This window comes from Muntiacus reevesi, chromosome 2 (assembly GCF_963930625.1).
Source record: "Muntiacus reevesi chromosome 2, mMunRee1.1, whole genome shotgun sequence".
Classification (NCBI taxonomy): domain Eukaryota; kingdom Metazoa; phylum Chordata; class Mammalia; order Artiodactyla; family Cervidae; genus Muntiacus; species Muntiacus reevesi.
The window spans coordinates 139,551,185-139,577,344 of NC_089250.1; the positions used below are offsets into that span (position 1 = coordinate 139,551,185).

At 41.2% G+C, this 26,160-nt stretch overlaps 1 protein-coding gene and 2 pseudogenes across 2 annotated transcripts in view; 1 reads left to right on the forward strand and 2 right to left on the reverse strand.

Annotated features, from left to right (window-relative positions):
- Positions 1-967, reverse strand: part of LOC136158252 (cytochrome P450 2C21-like) — a 42,981-nt gene extending 42,014 nt beyond the window's left edge. For both annotated transcript variants that reach the window (XM_065920049.1, XM_065920048.1), the window contains exon 1: positions 800-967. In XM_065920049.1, the coding sequence (XP_065776121.1) occupies positions 800-967 (168 nt within the window). The remainder of the gene's footprint in view (positions 1-799) is intronic.
- Positions 968-6,814: 5,847 nt separating this feature from the next.
- LOC136158253 (endogenous retrovirus group PABLB member 1 Env polyprotein-like) lies at positions 6,815-8,234 on the reverse strand (annotated as a pseudogene).
- Positions 8,235-11,084: 2,850 nt separating this feature from the next.
- LOC136157283 (large ribosomal subunit protein uL22-like) lies at positions 11,085-11,654 on the forward strand (annotated as a pseudogene).
- The last annotated feature ends 14,506 nt before the right edge of the window (positions 11,655-26,160 follow it).

Consider the following 26,160-nt stretch of genomic DNA (forward strand, 5'->3'; position numbering starts at 1 on the left):
ATTTTTCATAGAACTACAATAAATAATTTTAAAGTTATATGTAAACACAAATCACTCCAAATACTCAAAGAAATCTTGAAGGAAAAAAAAAACAAACTGAGCTGGAAGAATCAGACTCCCTGACATCACACTAATGATGATATATATAATGATATATATATCATTATATGTGATATATAATAATGATATATATAATGATTTTATACTATACACACTATACACTAATGATGATATATATAATGATTTTATACTATACACCTGTACTAACCAAAAAAGTGTGATACTGGCACAAAAACAGACACATCTATGGAATAGAATAGAGCACCCAAAAATAAACCCACACACTTACAGTCAATTAATCTATAACAAAGGAAGTGAGCATATACAATGGAGAAAAGACAGGGAATATAACCCATATTTTATAGTAACTATAAATGAATTATAACCTTTAAAATTGTGAATCACTATACTGTACATCTGTAGCATATAATATTGTACATCAATTATACTTTCATTTTTAAAAATTAATAATAACTAATTGACAGAATCATGTTTGGGTGTCCACTGGGCAATTCCCTTTAAAACCACTCTTTAAAAACAGTGTCTACAGTAACAAGAGTTGGTTGATTTGCCAGCAGAAATGGGTTCCATAGGAGCTAATTCTGATAATTTAAAATAAAAGGCTAAGCATACCAAAAAAATTCAATTTAAAAAACAAAAAACCTGGTGTCTTGGACAAGACATAGGGCTGTCTTACTTACTCACGGCAAACAATTGGAAGAAACTCAGTCATACTTACCTTGCTTATGGATTTGCTGACATTCTTAGTATTTATCTGGAGAATATTTCCAACAATTGGGAGAGGAATGGGCCCAGGTGGCAGCTTCCCTTTGGCATGCCTCTGATTCCACAGAAAAAGGAAAATCAAAAAAGAAAGACAGATCACCAGAACTACGAAGAGATTCATTGGTGTGCTTCACGTGAGGGCAACTGAAAGTTTAGAATCTAAAGACTTTTTAAATACCAAGTGCAAGCTTATCACCAAACATGGAATAAGTCTTTGAACTTTTGAATAAATATTGCTTTATCATCAGTGCACTTTGGCCTGTCAATAGATATTTAAATAAAAACAGTCTCCTTAATACTGATAAATATCTAAGTTTTTGCTGGAAATACAAACTAAAAAATAACTTGATTCCTCACAGTTGATCATATTTTAGTAGTGAAATTGAAGCTATCAGATTTTCAAAGGGATGGAATTCATGATCATGACAAATGATGGAAGAAAGCATCTGTGTGTCAAAATTCATCATCATATTAGCAAAAAAAGAAGCACTCTCTTAGATCCTTTTCTCAGAAGATCCACGGAAAGGCCAGATCAAGATAGAAGGAGGAGGCAGGGCAAATGAAGAAAGGAATAGGGACCTGGTCTTATCTTAGAAAAGAGTAGAGGTGTTCCAGAGAAGGCAATGGCAACCCACTCCAGTCCTCTTGCCTAGAAAATCCCATGGACGGAGTTGCCTGGCAGGCTGCAGTCCATGGAGTCGCGAAGAGTTGGGCACGACTGAGCGACTTCACTTTCACTTTTCACTTTCATGCATTGGAGAAGGAAATGGCAACCCACTCCAGTGTTCTTGCCTGGAGAATCCCAGGGATGGGGGAGCCTAGTTGGCTGCCGTCTATGGGGTCGCACAAAGTCAAACACAACTTAAGCGACTTAGCAGCAGCAGCAGCAGAGGTATTCCAACGGTTTTTTGCAGAGCTTCTTTCTTTGTGCCAGGAGTTCTGACACCACTTACACCCAGAGGGGATGCAGGCCAGCAGACAGTAGATAGAAAAGAGGAATAACAAATACTGAGGAATCCTCAAGTCAAGGAAAGAAATCACTCAAAGACATTCATGGAAGGTCCCTTGACTGCTTATCACCCACTCCCTTCTTTGCATACCCATTTCCAATAAAGATTACATAACTTGAGCAAACATTGCATGTTCACACTTAGGTGAGGAAATACACTCCAGAAAGTGTCTAAAGACTCACAAATAAGAACAAAATTTCAAGTCTCAAAAGATATTTGAGGAACTTCAATAGCATAACAAACATCAAACTTAAAAATCAGAAAATTAATCCCTGAAGAATTAAAAGCAGAAAAAATGTTAAAATAAATAGAACATCATCAAATAAATTTAACCAAATAAAAAGAAAAAGTTAATGGAAAGGTGAAAAGCTCCTGGTAGTTAAGAGTGTGGTTGCAAAAATATTTTTAATAAACAGATAAGCTGAGTAATAAAATAGATTTACCTGCAGGTTGACTTATTCCATCAGAAAGATTCAGGGAGAACAAGGGTTTCCACAAGATTAGAGTACAAAATAATAATGATAAAAACTGTAAACAAAGTTGAATGATATGAACAATAGTTCTAGAAATTCTAGCATCTTTATCACAGGAGTTTCAAGGAGAGAGAAAAATAATCCAATATAATAATAAGCAAAGGAAATGGAATAAATTGTTCCTATAATGATGAAAGATCCAAAGTACCCACCAAGTTCTAAGGAGGATTAAAGTGAGAAGAACCACACTCTCAAAATCTTGTGAAATGTGAGAACATCAAGGAAAACAAAAAAAGCCTAAAATGTTCTAGAAAGAAAAAAGGAAATTATAAAGAATCAGACTCAATTTAAAATAAATCTTCCCATACACAATGCTTATAAATGATAGATAATAGTCAAGTAAAGCCTTCAAAGGTTCACTAGGAAATGATCGTTAAAATTATTATTCTATACCAGATAAACTAGAATTCAAATATAAGGTCAAAATATATATATATATTGGGGACTTACCTGGCAGTCCAATGGTTAAGACTTCATGTTTCTGCTGCAGGGGGGCATGAATTTGATCCCTGATCCAGAAACTAAAAATCCCCCATGTCTCATGGTATGGCCAAAAATAAAACAAACAAATAAATATAAACATTTTTGGATATGTAAACATTCAAACATTTCTAATCTTGAGACCATTTCTGAAATAATTACCTGAAGAAACAGTCCAACAAATAAAAATAGATCCCCAAAAGGGAGAATATAGAATACAAAAAAAAATGAGGTTTTAAAGGCAAGTAAAACTATTGAGTCTAAATATGACTAATAAGTGGTAGCAAAGCTTAAAGAAATTATCATTAGTTTTCATAAGGAAAGGGGAGCTAAAATTCTAGATGTTTTCAACAAAATCTGCAAACTGATATAGAATGTAGGGAGCTGCCAGCATTTTGAGAGCTGTTGGTTTTACTCTCGTGTGTGTGTGTGTGTGTGTGTGTGTGTGTGTGTGTGTGTGCGCGCGCGCGCACTCAGTCACATTTGACTCTGCAACCCCATGGACTGTAGTCGGCCAGGCTTCTCTGTCCATGGGATTCTCCAGGCAAGAATACTGGAGTGGGTTGCCATTTCCTCCTCCAGGGGATCTTCCCAACCCCGGGATCGAATCCGTGTCTCGTGTCTCCTCCATTGTCAGTCAAATTCTTTACCACTTGCACCACCTGAGAAGGCTGTTGATAATAATTCTTATCTCTGATTATGTGAACAGATAAAAGCAATTACAATATAAAATATGCTAACTAAAACTTCACATAAACCACTTAAAATGAAACACATTTCCTTTTAATAGGGAAAAGCAAAATGAAATAAAGAAAACTTGATCAGTCCAGTTAAAGACAATATAAAAGCATGAGGTCTATTAAACACGAGATAATCATCAAGTAAGGCATTATGACTTCTCATTTCCTTCAAATATTGCATGGGTTTTTATAAGAAGCACCTCCTGAATATACTATCCAGTGACCAGTAGAGACCAAATAAATAGAAAGATTCAAAGTGAATCGTGTACAAAAATCAAGTGCAAAATAACAATGATGAAAATTGCAAAGTTAAGTGGTAATAACAATAATTATAATGGGCTAGCCAAAAAATTTGTTCAGGTTTTTCCATAACCCCTTTGGAAAAGCCCAAACAAACTTTTGGGCCAACCCAATAGAATGTTCTTCATTGCTAGCAAGTACAGAAATAACTTTTATTTTGGGTAAATTTGAATACTTATTTTGGATTTGTTGTTCAGTCATTCAGTAGTGTCCAACTCTTTGTGCCCCATGAACTGCAGCCAGGCTTCCCAGTCCCTCACTATCTTCCAGAATTTGCTCAAATTCATGTCCATTGAGTCAGTGATGCCCTCCAACCATCTCCATCCCGTGTTGCCCCCTTCTCCTCCTGGCTTCAATCTTTCCCAACATCAGGGTCTTTTCCAATGAGCCGGCTCTTACCATCAGGTGGACAAAGGATTGGAGCTTCAGCTTCAGCATCAGTCTTCCCAATGAATATTCAGGGTTAATTTCTTTTCAGATTGACTGATTTGATCTCCTTGCCATCCAAGGAACTCTCAAGAGTCTTCTACACCACAGTTCAAAATCATCAATTCTTTGGCACTCAGCCTTCCTTATGGTCCAACTCTCACATCTGTACATGACTACTGGAAAAACCATAGCTCTGACTAGATGGATCTCTGTCACCGAAGTGATGTCTCTGCTTTTTAATATGCTGTCTAGGTTTGTCATAGCTTTTCATCCAAGAGCAAGCATCTTTTGATTTCATGGCTGCAGCCTCATTCTGCAGTAATTTTGGAGCCCAAGCAAATAAAGTCTGTCATTGTTTAACATTTAGCTAATTAATTTAGTTTTAATAAATGTTCTTTAATATTTAAGTAGTCTAATTTCACAATATAGCTATAGCAATTGTATTGGCTTGGCCAAAAAGTTCGTTCTGGTTCCAAACGAACTTTTTGGCCAAGCCAATACAATTAGCATATAACCAGTACCACAAGATTGATTGAAGAAATATTTTACTGACTCTTCTGTTCCAGATATTTTCCATTACCCAGTTAGCCCACTCGATCTTCAAAAGATGCTTTGAATAGAAATCTTTCAGGTGAATTCAGTTCAGTTCAGTTCAGTCGCTCAGTCATGTCCGACTCTTTGTGACCCCATGAACTGCAGCACGCCAGGCCTGTCTGTCCATCACCAACTCCCAGAGTTTAACCAAACTCATGTCCATTGAGTCAGTGATGCCATCCAACCATCTCATCCTCTGTCATCCCCTTCTCCTCCAGCCCTCACTCTTTCCCAGCATCAGGGTCTTTTCAAATGAGTCAGCTCTTTGCATCAGGTGGCCAAAGTATTGGAGTTACAGCTTCAACATCAGTCCTCCCAATGAACACCCAGGACTGATCTCCTTCAGTTGAATTACCTTGAAACAATTGAGGCACCTCCCTGTCCAGTTAATAAACAGCAGGGCTGGACTACCTAGGTAGTCCTAGGTTCAGATGTGAACCTAGGACATCTGACACATCATATATGCCAATTATAACTTTAAAAAAGAAGAATGGGTGCTCATACAACAGCAGCCTGGAGGGAATGAAGTCCCTCTCTTAAGAACCATAAAACCCAATACAGGACACCCAGTGTTACTTAATCATCTCCATGACTGGTAATACAGCAAAAGGAGTCAGCCTCAGAGGAAGTCAGCAGGCAGGTCTTTGGAGACAAGAGCTTCCCACCACAGCTTCTGCAGCAACAGAGGAGCATGGCTCAGGGTAGAGCCTGGGGAGCTAACCACATCCAATAACACCCCAGTCTGAAAAGACCACCATGTTCCAATTCCAGACAAGAACATAATGCATTTAGATCAGCACCTGAATGTAATAAAATCAAAATTCAACTTTATACCACATAAAAGAACCGAATTTGAAAGCAGTCTTCCATTAAACCACTACTAAAATTTTAAATAATGTGCCTAGAATTTTAAAGTGCTTTTTTAAAAGAAAATAAATTACTTTCTTTAATTAAAAAATAGTAATCTTTTTTAAAATGTACTTATTTTTAATTAAAAGATAATTGCTTTACAATATTTTGTTGGTTCCTGCCATATATCAACATGAGTCAGCCATAAGCATACTTATGTCCCCTGCCTCTTGAACCACCCTCCCACCTCCCACTCCATCCCACCCCTCTAGGTTAGGGGCAATGAAGGAACCATTAAGACAAATGGAGAAAGTAACATGGAAACATATGCACTACCGTATGTAAAATAGACGGCCAGTGGGAATTTGCTGTATGACTCAGGGAACTCACACCAGGGCTCTGTAGCAAAACAATAATAATCTTTTTATTTGTAGAACTCTGTGAAGTTTATGAGCACTTCTGTGACTATCTTGTTATTTGAATCTCATAATCAACTCATACAAGTATTTTTATTTTTTTTATTTATTTTTTTTTTTTAGTGGAGTGCAGTTTATTACACCGGCGGGCCCAAGGCAGAGTCTCTCCTCTTAGCCAAAGACCCCGACCAGCATTTGTGAAAATCTTTTATACCCCATGTGTACGTGTCCAAACCCACCAGCCCAAATCCCTTGAGGCTTACAAAGGAAGGGTAAATACAACCACAATAACCCCATCATTCACGTGTTATGTGTTCAAACAGTTAATAATCAATAAGCCCGCAGTTACATTCCAACCAGTTAATAACTGGTAAGCCTGTGGTTACATTCCGATAGATACTGTCCAGAGGCAGGGGTGATTAGCGTCTGTTTTCTCTTAGGATCTTCAAGATTCCCCTGCCCAGAGGCGGTCTTATCCTTCCATTGTCATTCCCACAGGCACTAAGCACAGAGTTCAGAGTCCATTGGAAAGTCAGCCTAGCATGATCAGCACGAACAGGCCTGATATGAAGTCCAGGCCCTATGAATTCCTTCTTCATTCCCCCCTCTTGATGCTCTTAGTTTCCATAATGAGCATCATTTATTGAGATATATTGTACCTTAGCCCTCCTGCCACCCACATGAGAGAATGCTATCAACCCCTGGGTTACAAAATTCACAAGGCATTGTAGAAAGCAGGGCCCACAAAGCAGTATGATCAAGATTACTATAACAACAGTTACAATGGTTTTCCACCAGTCTCCCTTTACCCAGGAGAGGACTGAAGTCCAAAAGGGAATATTTTCATTAGACATGGTTTCACTTGATTTTGCATATCCTCCAAGGCAGTAGATACATTTTCAGGCAGGTCAGGGATGTACACACAACATTCAACTTTAATTATGGTGCAAGTCCCTCCTTGGGCTGCTGTGAGTATGTCTAATGCCATCCTATTTTGAATTACTGCCTTCCTCATCTGAATCTTTTCTTCGTTCAAAGCTTGAATGGCTTTAGTACTGTCTAAGAGGGCCTGTTTAGTGAAATTAGTTAAGGCCTCTACCTTAGCCATTATATCTGTTGTCCCTACAGAGGGTACAAACAAGGCAGCAAGATAGTCATACCATTGGAGCACAGATCATGTCCATCTTGCATGCAGATAAGGCAGGTTTACTGGAGGCTGGTGTAAGTTAGGCTTAATACTGCCATGGGCGAAAGCAAATCCTAATGTGCAACGCTCCACCCAGCCAACTGGTAACCATGGCCATAAGTTAAGCCCACAGAGCCACTGGGTCCCATGGGGGTCTACTCAGCGGATTCCAGGCCAGTCGGAACTGGGCCACTGAGCAGACTGATTGGGGTGATAGGTAACTTCCAAGATTTGTTTACATTGTTCAGGGCACAAATAACAATTCTTTTGGGTCTAGGGGACGGTCTCCAAATCCAACTTTCTGTTCGGTTTTTGTTCCCAGCAAATAGTAGCAGGGGCAATCAACAGTCCTTTCTCAGGAGTCATCCAGAAATATTCATCCCAGACCTGATAGTATTGCTCAAGGTACCGGGAGGCCTGTCCCCCTTTTGTAAGGGAAGCCTTTTCCGCTTTAATTTTCATATATGAGGTATAAGCCCGTTTGTTATCTCCGTAAGGCTGGTGTTCATGTTAAATGTAACCCTATGTCCCTGGCCCATTGATGGCTTCTTCTTATACCAGGAGAGCAAAGAAAGGTTATGGTTGGTGAGAGAGAGGAAAGGTCCTTTCTGTTGTTCTAAAAAGGAGCACAGTGGTATAAAGTCCCCATAACGGAGTGGCGATACCCACCAGGGAAGTCTGTCCATTACTGACAGGGGCGTAGCCCCACGTACCCAGCAGTTGGAGGAGTTGTGGAAGTCCGCGTAAGAACATGTCCACGAGATGAAGACGTTGTCCTGTGCTGGAACAGTGGTCAGGTTCAGAATTGCAGGGGTGAGGCCGAGCAGCAGGAGTCGTTTACCCCGCTCCATCCTGTAGAGGGCTCGTCCGGGACCTCGTTTTCTTCTTCCTCCTCAGAATGATCTTGGTTTCCCGTGGGTCGGTGGGGTCCTTCTGGGTGGTCCACTTGGCATCCTCCGGGTCAGCGTGGTATGCCTTCTTCGCTCTGGTGTGATGGATCAAGGGACAATACCTGCAACTTTAACTGCTGACGTGAAAGGTCCGGGCGTTGAGAAGCAGAATCCTTCCAGAGGGTCGAGGCGCCTTCCCCCCTCTAGGAGATTGAAGCTACAAAGCCTCGGGGTGGCCTCAAATGAGACCTGTCTCCTCAAAGTGAGGAGTTTCCCAGCCAATGCACCAAATGTTATAGCCATGCTTTCCGGGAAACAAACTCACTCGGAAGGACAATGCAGATAGTGGAGTGCAGTTTATTATACCGGCGGGCCCAAAGCAGTCTCCTCTTAGCCAAGGACCTCATACAAGTATCTTAAAATTCACTTTACAGATGAGGCAAGTGAAAATCAGAACTGAAGGATTTCACCCAAATTTCCATCTCTAAGAAATGGTGACGATTCCAACTCTGGTCTTATAACTTGTGAACTCTGCATTGGAAAGTATTTCAATTTGTTTACATTCCACGTTTGCTGGGTAATTATGATGTATCTTACAATCTCATTTGGACATAAAAATCTGCTTAAAGTTAGTTATTGAGTCAGTAATTTCACCATGATTAAGTAAAAATAAGAGTTCAGAACACTTTGTCCCTTTGTAATATTTAGAATTTCAGGAAGCCAGGATTCAAAGCTTCAGAGAACTAGATTTCAAAGAGATTCAGTTATTAGCTGTTCAATCCCATACCTAATATACACTGTCTTGGGACATTTCTGGTCTTGAAAGAAGAGTAGATTTTTTAAATGATTTTATTTCTTCTCTCACTCTCTCTCAATCTCTGGTAATGGAAAAATAGCATATTTTCAAACAATTATACTCTCTCTCTCTCTCTCTCTCTCTCTCTCTCAGCATCTCTCTTCTAGTCATTCTTTTGCCTAAGAAACTTGTGTCTTAACTTTTTCTATGCAACCTTTCTGGGTGTTCATATGCCTGGCCATTTTACACTTCATAGAAGGAAGAACACATAGAAATGACTGAGGTGGAACAGATCTTAGAAAACATATAAGTAAGTAAGAAACCTTACTTCCAGATTTTAAGAGCAATGTGATAATACTTCAGAGAGGCAGACTTCTGCATCTAGTCACACTGTGGGTTAAAATCAGAACTGCCAGTTGAAAAGTCTTTGCTTCTCAAATATAAGATGTTTTTAATCATGTAAATCTGAAGAAATCATAAACATAATATGAAACATAGGAAACACTTGCTATTAAATATTAACTTCTAGTACATAAACATGAGATAACTGAAAGGTTATGAAAGTTTGTGACAACCTGTCTTACCCCAGATAGTAGGGACCTCAAAGTTTAGGGGGCAACGATCTTTAACCAGATGCCCTCAGTCAGAGTTCAAAAAGAAACTAGGCTGTTAATCAAAGTCATTCTCTCTTGTCCTTTGCTCTCAGTGACCACCAAAACTCTTAACAAAGAATATGTGGGAACATTTGAGTACAGAATCTACTTTCTAGGTCTCTTACCAGGATTCTAATTTGTAAATAGGTAAGAGGATAGGCATTAGTGGAGGTTACAAATAACACCACCCTCCAAGTCAGCAGTGTTCAGTGCCAGGAAGGAACCTCCCAACTAGAAAGAGGTTCCCCTCACCAGAAAAGGGAGAGAAGACTGAGCAACAGGCTCCTCCAGCCTTTGGGGTCACTGTACAAATGTCCTGCTTTAATTTCACCCTACGCAGATTCACAAAGCTGAGATATATAAGGATGGTGAGGAACAAGAAGAAAAGCAGGGGCTACTAATAGCAGACACATGGGAATCACGGCAGTTCATAGTGACCTATTCAGGAGACAAACTCAGCAGATTTCACCACTGATTAAACCAACATGCTGCAAGACACCTGGCATCTCCTGAAGACAACACCAGCTTTTGTGCCACAAGTATTCACTGTATTCACAAAGTCACATTTGTGAATTCAAACATTCACAAATTCACAAGTATTTGCTGATGCAGCTACTAGAGTCCCTCCCCACTCCCTGTCCCCAGACCCCAGCCAGAGACCAAGAACCACACAAAACCAGCACAGGTTTCTGAGGCTATGTGTGCAAGATGCAAGCCTAGACTCCCCTGGCTGATACCCACTGTTGGGCATACACTTAGACTAACCCAACCCCTCCAACTGAGCACCTGCATGCCCCCAATCTGAGCCCTGTCTGTGGTCTCCACTGCAGTGCACTTGTCTAGGAGGAAAGTTTGCAGCTGGGGGAGAGCACACTAATAGCCAGGACCCCTGCAACTGCCAGTGAGCCCTCAGTTGGCCCAATCCTTGCTGCCTACCCCACACACACACTCACATACACACTGTATCATCCTGCCATTAGGGTGGTAGGATTTCTACCATTAGGTGGTATCATCTGCATATCTGAGGTTGTTGATATTTCTCCCGGCAATTTTGATTCCAGCTTGTGATTCATCCAGCCTGGCATTTCACATGATGTACTCTGCATATAAGATAAACAAACAGGGTGACAATATATAACTTTGACATACTCCTTTCTCAATTGAAGTTAAAAGACGCTTACTCCTTGGAAGAAAAGTTATGACCAACCCAGACAGCATATTAAAAAGCAGAGACATTACTTTGCCAACAAAGGTCCATCTATTCAAGGCTACGGTTTTTCCAGTGGTCATGTATGGGTGTAAGAGTTGGACTATAAAGAAAGCTGAGCTTTTCCGGTAAGCAGCCTGAGCTGACCCCTAAAAATGGTGCGCTATTCACTCGACCCAGAAAACCCCACAAAATCATGCAAATCAAGAGGTTCAAATCTTTGTGTTCACTTTAAGAATACTCGTGAAACTGCCCAAGCCATAAAGGGTATGCATATTTGAAAAGCCACCAAGTATCTGAAAGATGTCAGTTCAAAGAAGCAATGTGTGCCATTCCGTCATTACAATGGTGGAGTTGGTAGGTGTGCATAGGCCAAACAGTGGGGCTGGACGCAGGGTCGGTGACCCAAAAAGAGTGCTGAATTTTTACTACACATGCTCAAAAATGCAGAGAGTAATGCTGAGCTTAAGGGCTTAGATGTAGATTCTCTGGTCATTGAGCACATCCAAGTGAACAAAGACCCCAAGATGCGGCCCAGGACTTACAGAGCTCACGGTCAGATCAACCCCTACATGAGCTCTCCCTGCCACATTGAGATGATCCTTACTGAAAAAGAACAGATTGTTCCTAAACCAGAAGAGGAGGTTGCACAGAAGAAAAAGATATCCCAGAAGAAACTGAAGAAACAAAACTTATGGCCCGGGAATAAATGCTGCAGAAAATAAATACAAATAAAATTAAAAAAAAAAAAGAAAGCCGAGCATCGAAGAATTGATGATTTTGAACTGTGGTGTTGGAGAAGACTCTTGAGAGTCCCTTGGACTGCAAGAAGATCCAACCAGTCCATCCTAAAGGAGATCAGTCCTGAGTGTTCTTTGGAAGGACTGATGTTGAAGCTGAAACTCCAATATTTTGGCCACCTGATGTGAAGAGCTGACTCATTTTGAAAAGACCCTGATGCTGGGAAAGACTGAGGGCAGGAGGAGAAGGGGATGACAGAGGATAGGTGGTTGGATGGCATCACCGACTCAATGGACATGGGTTTGGGTGGACTCTGGGAGTTGGTGACGGACAGGAAGGCCTGCCATGCTGCAGTTCATGGGGTCGCAAAGAGTCAGACATGACTGAGTGGCTGAACTGAACTGAACATCATCACACTTCTCCGTACCTCCCTGGCTGTAGTTGTTGTCCGGACTCTCAAAATGCTAAATCTAGAAAATGGAGACCTCCAGCATCCTTTGAGCTCCATCCTGACAATATTCCAAATCATTTTCAAGAACTCCTGCATAATTTCTGTCAAATATCGTCTGTACTCACATTCTTTTATCACATCTTCTTGCTCAAATTTCTATGTAATCATGTTGCTGTTTGGTATAAACCAGTGCAATACTGTAAAGCAATTATCCTTCAATTAAAAATAAATAAATTTTTTAAGTAGTTAGCCTCCAATTAAAATAAATAAATTTTTTAAAAAATAAAAATAAATAAAAGTAAATTTTAAAAATGGGTAACTGAAAAATATATATATATATGTTGACCCTGCAATCATAAAAAAAATATTTCTACCTAATCAAATTAAAAATTTCTAACTCAGTATTCAGATTACTTCCTAAATGACAACTCCAACTTCATATCAGCCCAAGCCCCAACTTTACCAAACCATTTAAAGCCCTCTGCTCCATCTACTCAGTCTCTTTGCCAATCTACTTGTCCAATGTTCAGAATAGTTTCACCCATCTGAAATTCCCTTTCCTGTCCTCCATGACCAATTTATATAATCACTTCTTTTAAGATTTCACTATGCTCAATCACTGATTATAGCTTCACTTTAGAGTATGAGCTGCTTCTTAAAAGTTATGATTCTTTCCTCCAAGATGTAAGAATATGTATACTCTGTTTTTCTTCAGTTAGACCTCCACCACTTACAAAACAGGGACTGTGTCTTACAATTCAATAACATTACAAAACTGAAAATCTCCCATGATGCTTGGAGCAAGTCCATGCACACAGTAGCTACTGAAAGTGCCTGTCATGTAGTTCCTACCCAATCACCTAAATGCCTCCAGAAAGAATTAACTGATAAGCTTTATAAGTCAGTTCACATATTCCCTGTTCCATTTTAGCCAGAATGAGTCAAAGAAGTTCCAATGATTTAATGTCCATGAATTTTTCTATTCACTTAACTCTCTCCAAGACAAAACTATTTGAATCAGAGTATTGCTAAATAACTTATTATGGCTTCTACCTGGATATGGTAAGCTTAATAGAAGAAGCCTCACGTATCTATTTTTTTTAAATAAACGTATTGAGCACATTTATACCTACACCAAGCAGTGCACAAGGCTTTGGGACTATGAAAGTGGATATTGATAAGGTCTCTACCCTTGAGGCTAGACTTTTACTGTGCATATAAGATAATTCTCTATACTGGATTTTTTTTTGGGGGGGGAAGACTAATTAAAAGCAAAATCATTTCTTACACTTATATGTCATTTTGCTGCCTATAATTAATTCACTCCAATTGTTTCACTTTTTAAATCAATTGTTACACAATCCTGAGATATTAGCTGTTAGGAATTATTACAGTGCAGAATTAGAAGATTAAAACAGGGGTTAAGAAAAATTGTGCAACTCTCTACAGAGCACATATCTAAATTAGTGTCCTTTCTATTTCTACAAGATGACTCAGGAAATGGAATCACATTTCAGAAATAGGAACTTTTCTAAGAGGTCATGAATTCCAACTTCAGATGAAGCAACCATGGACCACAGTAGATAAGTGATTTCTCTTGGATCACTTAATTACTAATTATGCAGAGTGCAAAGTATGTCAGGTCAGTACAGGGTAAAACTGTGACATGTGCCTCTGATTCAAATATACTCAAACATTTTAGCATTTCCCAACCCAGCTACATTCTTGGAGGCTGCCAAGGTCTCAACTGGAGCATTCCAACCCAATCTAAGTCAGTATCACTTCCTCCAAAGTTTCTCCTTCCCCAAAGTCCAAGTGTCCTCTGTTTCAAGATGGAGGTTTCTGGTCTCTGGGGTAAGATCAGTTAAATAGTTTGAAGATCAGGTATCTGAAGTGTTGTTTAGAAGGTAATCTCATAGAAATGGAAGCATTTCAACAAGGTTATTGGGCCACTACTGACTGGTCTAGGCAGTCCTTTGAAAGTCCAAGAATACTTTATGGAGCCTTGGAGTGAAAGTGAAAGTCGCTCAGTCCTGTCCAACTCTTTGAGACCCCATGGACTATACAGTCCATTGAATTCTCCAGGCCAGAATGCTGGAGTGGGTAGCTGTTCCCTTCTCCAGGAGATCTTCCCGACCCAGAAATTGAACCAGGGTCTCCTGCATTGTGGGTGGATTCTTTACCAGCTGAGATACCAAAGAAGCAGAGCCTTGGAGTAGGGTAGAAAAATTGACAGAAGGCCTATAGTCGTGGGTTATAGCCCTATTCCCTACTCTTGTTTTCTCAAAAAACTTTAAAATATTTGCTTCATCTTTCCAAGAGTTAATTTCTTTAACCATTAAAGAACAGAATTAAGTGTCCCCAGGGTCTTTTCCATATGGTTGTCTCTGAGCTCTGGACAGGATTTTTGTGTTAAAACACTAGAAGTCATAGGTTGGTTTAGATAATATTTAGATTTGGACAAGATAAGAACATGAAAGATTGCTCAGGAAGAAAATGACTTGGCCTCACTTGGATTCATGGCAAGCTCAGAATCTTGATGCTTTCAGTTAGTAATTTCTTTATCAAGTTAATAAAACTTTGATCTTTATAATCAAAATGGTTCTGGAAAATACAGGAAACAGATCACACTATAGGTAACATAGTTCAGGAGAAAAAAAGCAGGATCAAATGGTGAGGTAAAAATAGTGGAAAATATTTCTTTAATGCAATAAAGCATATACTGTAACTCGGTCTTTCAGATCAATTATTCATTTTTTAAAGCTCTAAAGAAATATCCACTAAAACAGTTGCATATCACCAAAAAAGTCAACGTGAATAAAAGCAAATCAACTTTCCTTTAAACTTTAATTAACTGATCCATCCATGCTCTTTTAATTTTGGTCTTCCAAATACCCATTCACACATTCTGCCTTATATTTACACTATTCTGTAACCAAAAGCTATCTGCAAGGCAAAAAAAAAAAAAAAAAGTATTAAAAGAAGCTACTCTTTTAATTCCTCATACAAAGCAATTACATCTATCACCACAGACTTGTGGCTATTTGCAAATTCTGGAAGTAATTAAATATTGATATAAGAAAGAAAAGGAGAATTAAGAATTGTGAAACCCTTTTATATGCCTAGAATTGAAATAACTGAGGGTAGGTCTAGAAAGGAGAAGAGTAAAGTGAGAAAAAGAACGATGAAGTCAGACATCTGAAAGATTACAAGTTAGAATGTAAAAGTTGTGCCTGTTGCTCTAGAAGAAAAACTATGAAGAATGAGTAGAAATTACTAAAGCAAGTTTATTTTTATTTTCATCTTTGGTACAAAAAGAAAGTAAAATAAGATGTTTTGCTTTGTCTTTTTGAACTACAAGCGTAGGTAAGAAAAGGGGGGGTAGGAAGCGTTCTGGTTTTCTTGTTTCAATGAAGCAAAAAACGTATTGCCTCTCCAGTAAGGTCCTTTCAGTTCCGCTTTAAAGGGAAACGCTCGCCATCTTGTGAAATTTTAGGATATTGCCACATAGGTCCGTTACCAGAACACAGTGAATTTAAACACTTTAATACAGCTTAAAATTTGACCTTAATTTTAGCTTAATTTCTCTTTTTACAGACAAACTTACAAGGAATAAGAAAAGGGTTTTTTGGAATATGGAGAACAAACTGCTTACCAGTGAGGAGAGGGATGCAGCGAAGGGCAATATAGGAGCACAGGATTAAGAGGTACAAACTATTATGTAAGTTAAAAAAAAAAGTTACAAGGATATACAGTACAACACAGGGAATATAGCCAATATCTTATGAAAACTATAAATGGAGTGAAAGTGAAGTCACTCAGTCGTGTTCAACTCTTTGCGACCCCATGGACCACACTCCTCCATCCATGGGATTTTCCAGGCAAGAGTACTGGAGAGGTTTGCCATTTCCTTCTCCAGAGGATCTTCCTGACCCAGGGATCGAACCCAGGTCTCCCGCATTGTAGGCAGACACTTTACCATCTGAGCCACCAGGGAAGACCTAATAAACGGAGTATAACCTGTAAAAACTGCAAACCACTATATTGTACACTTGTAACTTGTCTAATATTGTACATCAACTATACTTCAATTTTTTAAAGACTTTTTTGGAAAAGTGCACCTGTAAAGTATCACTATAATAATATGCTAAAAACTGATTTTTACTACCTCTTCCTTCATTTAGATTGAAAAATGAACTCAAAAAAGAGGAAGGACTATTTGGAATGCAAGATAACAATCAGAGCAACTATGTGAGTCAAGTCCAGATCCTTGCCTGGGCAAGAACCATGTGGGTTATTAGAGCTGGTCTTGGGGGCTGAAACATTACCACCAAAGTTTTAACCCATTATCTAGTATGAATTTAAGATAAGTAGTCCTAAGACTAGAACCAAATTATAGACCATGAAGAAAGTGAAACCAATGATTCTTAAATATGTAAATTTATACCCTGGTATTTATTAGTGAGTAATCAAATAAATTTGTTATTAATTTTAATTTAAAGAAAAAAAAAACACTTGATAAGGTTTGCCCTGACTGGTACCTAGACAACTAAATCCATTGAAAGGTACTATTCCTTGTTTAGTCAGTAAGTCTGTCCAATTTTTGCAACTCCATGGACTGTAACACTCCAGGATCCTCTGTCCAGGAGATTTCCCAGGCAAGGATACTGGAGTGGGTTGCCATTTCCTCCTCCAGGGGATCTTCCTGACTCAGGGATTGAACCCTGTGCTTCTTGCTTGGCAGGTGAATTCTTTGCCACCAAGCCACCTGGAAAGTCCCAAAAGGCACTATAATTTGGCACCAAATCACCACAGGCATAGACACAGAGAAAAACAAGGAAATATGTGTCTGGTCATCCAACTACAATCTTAACATAAAAGATGGTAAATGCATCTTGTGTATATGCTTGTTTTATGTTTATCAGGATATGATAATGTCATTCCAACAAGTTCCACAAAAAATAATCACAGGTAGCTAACATGTAATTATTCTGTAAAAATACAGAACTGTATTCTGTAACTGTTGTGAAAACACATTCAGTTCACTTACTGGTGTCCAGAGAACTAAATAAGGCGCTGGGGCTAACTCCCAGCCGCCTACGCCAGACAAGACTATCATCTGCATCTGCCATCCAGCTACAGCACGTGGTCTCTTGGGGTGGCCCTGGGCACTGAGTGCTCCACTGCGCCCGCCATCTTCAGAAAAGCCGGAAAGAAATAAACCAGAACTGGTTAGAACTAACGAGGCCTAAGATGGTGGAAGATTTGCATTCTAGTAGACCCTGAGCCTTATTGTGCGCTCATTGTAATACATTAGCATATGTTAAGTGACACACCCACCAGCACTAAGATGATGTACAACTGCCATGCCAACAGCCGGAAATGCCCAGACAAGGACTGGAAAGGAGTATTGCTTCAGTTCCCATCCAAAGCACACCTCTGTTCTTAGATTAGTCATGAATATTCCTCCTGCTACTTCCAGTTCCCCTGTTTTACCTCAACTCTCCTATATAAATGGTGTCTCCTCCCAAATAGGATTGAGAAGTTGATTTGTGAACCAGGTTCCTAATCGATCCTTGGCCATTGAATAAAGCTTGTATTCTTCCAGTCTTAGCATCGGTTTCGTTATTGGCTGTGCAAATATTATGGAAAAAAGAACTTCCCTGGCCAAGACAAGGGGTGTTGGTGGGTGCTAGGACACTGGCGTGGGTCCAACAAACTCAGTAACACATCAGAGTTTCAAATTCACCATCAGAAGTCTTCTCTGTGCTGAAAGAGGTTTACCTAAAAGAGGTACTGCTGACATGAAACCTCTGCAGATGCTCAGAACTCACTTCCTGTGCAGCCTGCCCTGGGACTTTTGTGTCACAGGTGCCAGGCCCAAGGAACCAGGACCGGCTTCTCCCATCCCAGCAGACTGGGCCTGATTAAGAACCGAGTGCACAATCAAGCATGTTTTATGGAGCATCTGGAAGGTGTCACTAACAACCAGAAACAGAAGATGTCCCATAAGAACTACAGTTGCATTATTTCAAGATGCATGGTTGTAATAGCAATAATATGCTTGATGGACTAGAACTCTACACAGCTATCATTCATGTCCATAAAAAAGAAGGGAACAAACAGGTACCACTGTTATTGAGCCCAAGTTCCTTCTGCTGGCTGCACAACAGGCTAATAAATCAGGAAACCAGTTGTTGGGACAAGCAATAATAACTTTAACTGGAAAGCTAGGAGACCAAGATGGCAGACTAGCATCTCAAAAAAACATCTTCCTTCGGTCCAAATTCAGGCTCCTTCTGTATACAAGTTGGGGGTGTTGGGGGGCATTTTGGCACCATCCAGTGGCTAAGCCAGGCCACTAAGGGTAACTGTGCTGTGCTAAGTCGATTTCAGTCGTGTCTGACTCTTTGCGACCCCGTGGATTCTAACCCACCAGATTCTTCTGTGCATGGTATTCTCCATGCATGAATAGTGGAGTGGGTTGCTGTCCCCTCCTCCAGGGGATCTTGCCAACCCAGGGATTCAGTGGAGTCCAGGCGGGATCTTTACCACTAGTGCCACCTGGAAAGTTAGTTGACGGTTGTTAACTTGGGGGAGGGACCCACTGCTGCGCCAGCCAATGGATGAGCAGGGCCGCTACAGCTGGTGCCTGCTTCTCTGCCACTGCACATGGAGCAGAAAGGGGCGGCTCCAGAAAGCAGCCAGGTAGAAAGAAGTACCCCGGCCCCTCCAGCAACGTCAGCCGCCAGCCCTTGGTGGAACCAGGCCCGCGAGCGGCCGAGACCATGGTGGCCACGTAGAAGTGCTTGACTAGTCCGTTAAGCATGATTACCATCTGAGGCAGTGAGTGATGTGGGCTCAGCCCACCTCTGACCCCACCAGCCAGTCTGTGACCCCACTGAATCCTTGGTCCGAGGTGGCCCCAAGCTGGCGCCCCCCGGAGCGGAGCTTCTGCCTGCTGGCTTGTGCAGGGGGTGGGCAGCGTGAGCTGACCAGTCTGGTGAGATAGCAGCAGCTAGGTACAGAGAGGTACTGTGACAGAGTGGCCCCTGACTCAACAGAACACATAGGTGGGCCCCAGGAAGGGAAGGGCACATCAGGCCTCAGGTTCTGACTTGGGAGGTCACCACTGTACCACCAATGAGAGAATATGAACTGATCAACTTAATACACAGTGTTGAGAGGCAGTGACAAAAACAATGACAGATACATCGACTATACCCAGTTCATAAATCATGCAGTAGGCATGATTTGGTGATAACTTTCCTCCTATATGCAAATGTGACCCATTATAATATGATAGAATGCTTTCAGTAACTCCAAATAGTTCAGTTCCAAAACACCACTCAGATATTTTCATAAAGATTTGCAGCAGTTCGTTACAGTAGGGTAAGAAAGAGAAACCAAGAAAAATAAAAGGAGGAGAAATGGGATATATTGTAGTCTCCAAGCACTATTCTCTTATTGGGCAAATGCTTGACTCAATAAACATTTTTTTAAAAAAAGAAAAAGAAACATTTTAAGAAGATTGGACAGGGACTGCCATGGTGGTTCAATCATTAGAACTGTTTCCTTCTACCTCAGGGGGCCGAGGATTCTATCCTCTGTCAGTTCAGTTCAGTCACTCAGTCATGTCAACCCCATGGGCTGCAGCACACCAGGCCTCCCTGTCCATCACCAACTCCCAGAGTCCACCCAAACCCATGTCCATTGAGTCGGTGATGCCATCCAACCACCTCATCTTCTGTCGTCCCCTTCTCCTCCTGCCCTCAATCTTTCCCAGCACCAGGGTCTTTTCAAATGAGTCAGCTCTCCACATCAGGTGGCCAAAGTATTAGAGTTTCAGCTTCAACATCAGTCCCTCCAATGAACACTCAGGATTGATCTCCTTTAGGATGGACTGGTTGGATCTCCTTGCAGTCCAAGGGACTCTCAAGAGTCTTCTCCAACACCACAGTTCAAAAGCATCAATTCTTCGGTGCTCAACTTTCTTTATCGGAGAAGGAAATGGCAACCAACTCCAGTACTCTTGCCTGGAAAATCCTATGGATGGAGGAGCCTGGTTGGCTGCAGTCCATGGGGTCGTGAAAAGTCCGACACGACTGAACGACTTCACTTTCACTTTTCACTTTCATGCACTGGAGAAGGAAATGGCAACCTTCTCCAGTGTTCTTGTCTGGAGAATCCCAGGGATGGAAGAGCCTGGTGGGCTGCCGTCTATGGGGTTGCACAGAGTCGGACATGACTGAAGTGACTTAGCAGCAGCAGCAACAGCTTTCTTTATAGTCCAACTCTCACATCCATACAAGACCATTGGAAAAACCATAGCCTTGACTAGATGGACCTTTGTTGACAAAGTAATGTCAGGGAACTAAAATCTCACAAGCAAAATGGCCAAAATAATAAAAAATGGATAATTGGAACTGAGCACTCAGAAACTTGATTGAAGAATACTGCCAAACTCCTGGTTTTAATTCAAGCACCTGAAAAGTAAGACCAGCTTTGCTAACTGGACACACTTTTCAGTTACAGCGAAGGAATGAAATGAATGCCAAATGTTTCCCCTTTAGAGAAACATGGTCAATATTCTGTAAAGTTCCCCCAGCCAAAATGACTACTTGCTCTGGGCAAAGGGGTATTTATTAGACTATTTCAAAAACGACAGCGTAAGAAGAATGTCAAACAGTGAGTTCAGCTAGCCACAAAGTCTAAGATTCTATTTCATCTGGCACTTCAGAAATGACATACCACTGACACAAGTTAAGTAACCTTTTTCAATTTTTCAACGTTTTATGATATGACTACCATATCCTTGTACTTTCTTTCTTTTATGTTTTCATTAACCTAGGAGAAACCTTGAATCTAAGTGTTCTCTACTTCTAATCATTAGCAAAATTTTCACTTTCTAAACATTTGTATTAAACTCTTGTTTCTAGGGTTTTGTTTTTTGCAGTTTAGAAACTATCAGGAATGTAAGGACTTTGTCCCTTCTGCTTGATTCTACAGGGGTAAACCACCAACTGGTCTAGCCTAAGTGAGAAGCGAAAAAATTCTTCATCTGTAGTGGCTAACCTAATATAAGCTACATTTAGTAAGAATGTCATTTAAATTACCTCTTCTATACTGAATATGTAAATTCTTTCAGATTGGGAAATGTTAGAAAAGAAGCCAAAAAACTCTTCTCACTGTGAATGTCAATAGTAATGGAAAATGAGAAGCAGCAGCAGATTATAATTTGGCTTACTGCATATAATAGACATGCTGTGATAGGAAATGTGAAGTGATGGCTGAGTGGAGGGGGAAAAACTGCACAAAATTTGCTGTGGAATGTATAGAGACTTATTTTCTTTATTAAAGTATCGTTGTAAGAAAACATAAGTATTTGTAAAAATGGCTCCCTGTGTCAAGTATTCGTGCAATGAGCTGAACTGTGAGCTATTCTTGTAAAATGCAGCTATTTTAAAAGATTTACAGAATGAATTCTGGATATATGACCAACACAATTGATGAAACAAAAGAAAAGAAAATTTATTCAAACCATTATGTCTTCATGGCATACTTTTTTTAATGACTTATAGCTGAATTTGCAAAATTGTGTTACTTTCTGCTGTACAGCAAAGTGATTCAGTTTTACATATGTACACATTCTTTTTCATATTCTTTCCATTATGGATTGTCACAGGATATTGAATGTAGTTTCCTGTACTATATAGCAGGACCTTGTTGTTTATCTGTCCTCTATATAATAGTTTGCATCTGCTAGTCCCAAACTCCCAATCCATTTTTCTCCTACCTTCCTCCCCTTTGGCAACCAAAAGTCTGTTTTCTATGTCTGTGAGTCTGTTTCTGTTTTGTAGATAAGTTCATTTGTGTCATATTTTAGATTCCACATATGAGTGATATTATACAGTATATCATAGACTTCTCCAGGGGATCTTCCCAACCCAGGGATCAAACCCAGGCCTCTTGCGCTGTAGGCAGATTCTTTACCATCTGAGCCACCAGGGGTTCCTATCCCAGCTTAGAAACCCCCAAAATAAAGAAAATAGACTGATCAACAAAAGAGGAGAAAAGACAAATTACTAACATCAGAGGTTAAAAAAGAGTCATCACACAGAGGGTTGAGAGTCTTGGCTCCATTCTTTCAGCTAAGAATATGAAGTAAAGAAACTGCTTGCCCTAGTGTGGAAAGAAAGTTCAGTCCCTTTCTGAGTGGGATGAGCCCAGGAGAGCAGAAATCTGACTGAGGCAAGTTTCTCCCCATCAGAGTCACGAGGTATTCAGAGCCCTCTCAGGAGAGACGATCCTCCTTTAGCAAGTGGGTACGGTAGAAAGAAGAGGGGAGAGCAGTAGGAGCAAGACTGATGTGCTAAACATGCAGGACCAGAAAAATAAAAAGGCATTTCCTCAGCCCAAAGGCATAGCCCAGAACCTAGCCTCATTCTGCTGGTGACTTGTTCTGCTTCAGTTTGTCCACTGCTTTTGGTCTTTTCCCATCTGCACCCACCTATCACTGCAGGAATGAGATGTGTGGGCTTAAACTAAATCAAGAGAAACCCTCAAAAATCCCACCACAAGAGAATTTACCCAGCCTTTTGCCCTTGCTTCCTACATGACTGTAAAGAGTCAGCTCTCCAGCTTCTGTGACACAGACAAGAAGGTATCATTCAGTTCAGTTCAGTCACTCAGTTGTGTCCAACTCTTTCCAACCCCATGAACTGCAGCACACCAGGCCTCCCTGTCCATCACCAACTCCCAGAGTCCACCCAAACCCATGTCCATTGAGTCAGTGATGCCATCCAACCACCTCATCCTCTGTCGTCCCCTTCTCCTCCTGCCCTCAATCTTTCCCAGCATCAGGGTCTTTTCAAATGAGTCAGCTGTCCGCATCAGGTGGCCAAAGTATTGGAGTTTCAGCTTCAACATCAGTCCCTCCAATGAACACCCAGGACTAATCTCCTTTAGGATGGACTGGTTGGATCTCCTTGCAGTCCAAGGGACTCTCAAGAGTCTTCTCCAACACCACAGTTCAAAAGTATCAATTATTTGGTGCTCAGCTTTCTTTAGATTCTTTTATTTTAGCTATCAGTATGTAAGAGCCCACCCACACTGTGGTCTTTCCTCCCACTTCAAGGCTATGCTTACCTGTGTTTCAGCAATGACTGACTTCACCCCAGGCCTTCAACTAGAGTCTCTGACCCTAGAGAGGGCTTGTCACCTTTTCCCCCAGATTCCAGGCAGGAATGAAGTGGACAACTTGGTTTTTTAACTCCTGTTTCCCCTGTAGCATCTTCTTTTAAAAAAATTATTTATGTACTTATTTATTTGGCTGCACCGGGTCATAGTTGCAGCATGTGGGATCTAGTTCCCTGACCAGGGATCGAACACAGGCCACCTGCATTGGAAACATGGAATCTTAGCCACTGGACCACCAGAGAGGTACCCTGTGCTTAACTTTTAATTGGTGGTTGACCAGTTGGACTATAAAGAAAGCTGGGCACTGAAGAATTGATGTTTTTGAATTGTGATGTTGGAGAAGACTCTTGAGAGTCCCTTGGACTGCAAGGAGATCCAACCAGTCCATCCTAAAGGAGATTAGTCCTGGGTGTTCATTGGAGGGACTGATGTTGAAGCTGAAACTCCAATACTTTGGCCACCTGATGCGGACAGCTGACTCATTTGAAAAGACCCTGATGCTGGGAAAGATTGAGGGCAGGAGGAGAAGGGGACGACAGAGGATGAGGTGGTTGGATGGCATCACCAACACAATGGACATGGGTTTGGGCGAACTCTGGGAGTTGGCGATGGACAGGGAGGCCTGGCATGCTGTGGTTCATGGGATCGCAGAGTCAGACACGACTGAGCGACTGAACTGAACTGCACTGACCATTTCACTATTTCTTGTCTTTTTTATAAGAATCAATAAAGCCTAACAACAAGCATCCAATTTCATTGTTCTTACAATTACAAAGTTGCCCATGTTTTTCCAATGCCTTGTGCATTCCTTTCCACAAATAAGCCAAACCCATTCTCCATTGGTGAATATTTTAATAACTGCCCTTCTCTATTGCATCAGGGCAACTGCACTGTATACCAGCAGTGACAGGGCACTCATTTCCGGACAGGCAGCAGGTGAGCCAGCTCTAAATCCTACCTTAGCATCTGCTTTCATGGACCACTCCTAATACATTGTCACAGGTTAGTATATAGGTTTATTAGGGAGGATTTTTAGGATCCTCACCGAGGGTAGGAGACTAACTCAGGCCAAGCAGAGAGACAGATGAGCTGCAATGCAGCTTAATAAAGGTGTGGGGAACTCTGAAGCTACCACAGGCTTCCAGAGTCACCTAAAGTTGGGGTCTGGGCACTTTACACCTCGATATTGATCAATCATTGCATGTGTTACTCAGAAAAAGGGAATGACATTGGGCAATGAAGAAGAGCACTGATAGCTGATGTCTATCAGTTGGCAGTACATCCAATAGCTGGGCAAATAAGCCCTTTGTTCCTGCATGAAGGCAGATTGGGACAGCATCACCCAGTACCTATTGCAACAGTCTACAATACCCCACAAGGTCTGGCCCCTGGGTTCCCCTTCAAAAGCATCTCCAACGACACTCCCTTTTTTCACTTCCTCTGGGCATACTGGCTTCTCTCTTGTCCCTGGAACCCACCAGCCTCAGGGCCTTTGCAGTTCCTGCTCTCTCTGCCTTGAACTCTCCTTCCCCACATGGCCCTGTGGCTCCCAGGCTCAGATGTCCCTCCTCAAAAAGGGTACATGACCCTCAGTTTAAAACAGTCCACTCATCCAAATCACTTTTCCCCTTGCTCTGCTCCAACTTTCTCCATATTGTTTCTCACTCTCATCCCATGAATTATACTTGTTTCTTTATTATCTGTCTCCCCCTGCTAAGCAAGCCCCATGAGGGCCAGACTGTGACCTATCTTGTCCACCATTATGGGTCCTGCCCTGGATCAGTGCCAGGTACAGGGTCAGGACTCAGCAGGAGTTAGGGAAGTGAATCAAATCCCCCTCTCCTCTTTACTGCACCCTCTGGATGCTCCTATGAGGTTAGAGATGCCCCGAGGGCTATGCCAGGAAAATGGGCAACCTGACCTCCTGGGCCCAGATCACCTCCTGCCTTTGAGTCTCAGCTGCTTTATCAGAAGCCACCACTCACGGAGGAAGAGGGACAGGGTGCCCAGTGGAGTCAAAGAGGAACTACCTGGTGGTGGTACAGTTTACCAATAGAGATGGATCGGTTTTGATGTAAACAAGTTGTAATTTATGAGAACTAAAGGCAGCACGCCAGGCTTCCCTGTCCTTCGCCAACTCCCAGAGCTTGCTCAAACTCATGTCCTTGAGTTGGTGATGCCATACAACCATCTCATCTTCTGTCATCCCGTTCTCCTCCTGCCTTCGATCTTTCCCAGCATCAGTCTTTTCCAATGAGTCAGTTCTTCAAGTCAGGTGGCCAAAGTATTGGAGTTTCAACTTCAGCATCAGTCTTTCCAGTGAATATTCAGGGTTGATTTCCTTTAGGACTGGCTGGTTTGATCTCCTTGCAGTCCAAGGGACTCCAACCTTCAAATAACACACCAGCCAGGTTCATGTATGATACATAGAGCTCACACTTGCAAGTACTTACTTACATGGGAAAGATTTACTAAAGGAGATGTCACACTAAACTAGCCAAGATGGGGTTCTTTTGACCTTTTTTTGTGTGTGTGTGCATATATGGCTAGAGAAAGCCAGCTATAAAATCAGATAGATTAACTGGAATGTTTAGTTTGATTGTATTTAACTTCTAAAAGAGGAAATGATAATGTAATTTCTTTGCAAGATAGCAACAAAAACCTGCTTGAAAGCATATCAAAATTTCAAAAGGTCACTGATGCAGGCCGGGTCCCTCCCTCTGTTCCTCCCAGTTCCTCTAAGTGTCCACAGTATCCTCTACTCCTTGCTATCCACCTGTCCCTGAACTTCCTTTTTATAACACTGAAATTGATTCCCCTCAGAAGGCAACAGTATTTCT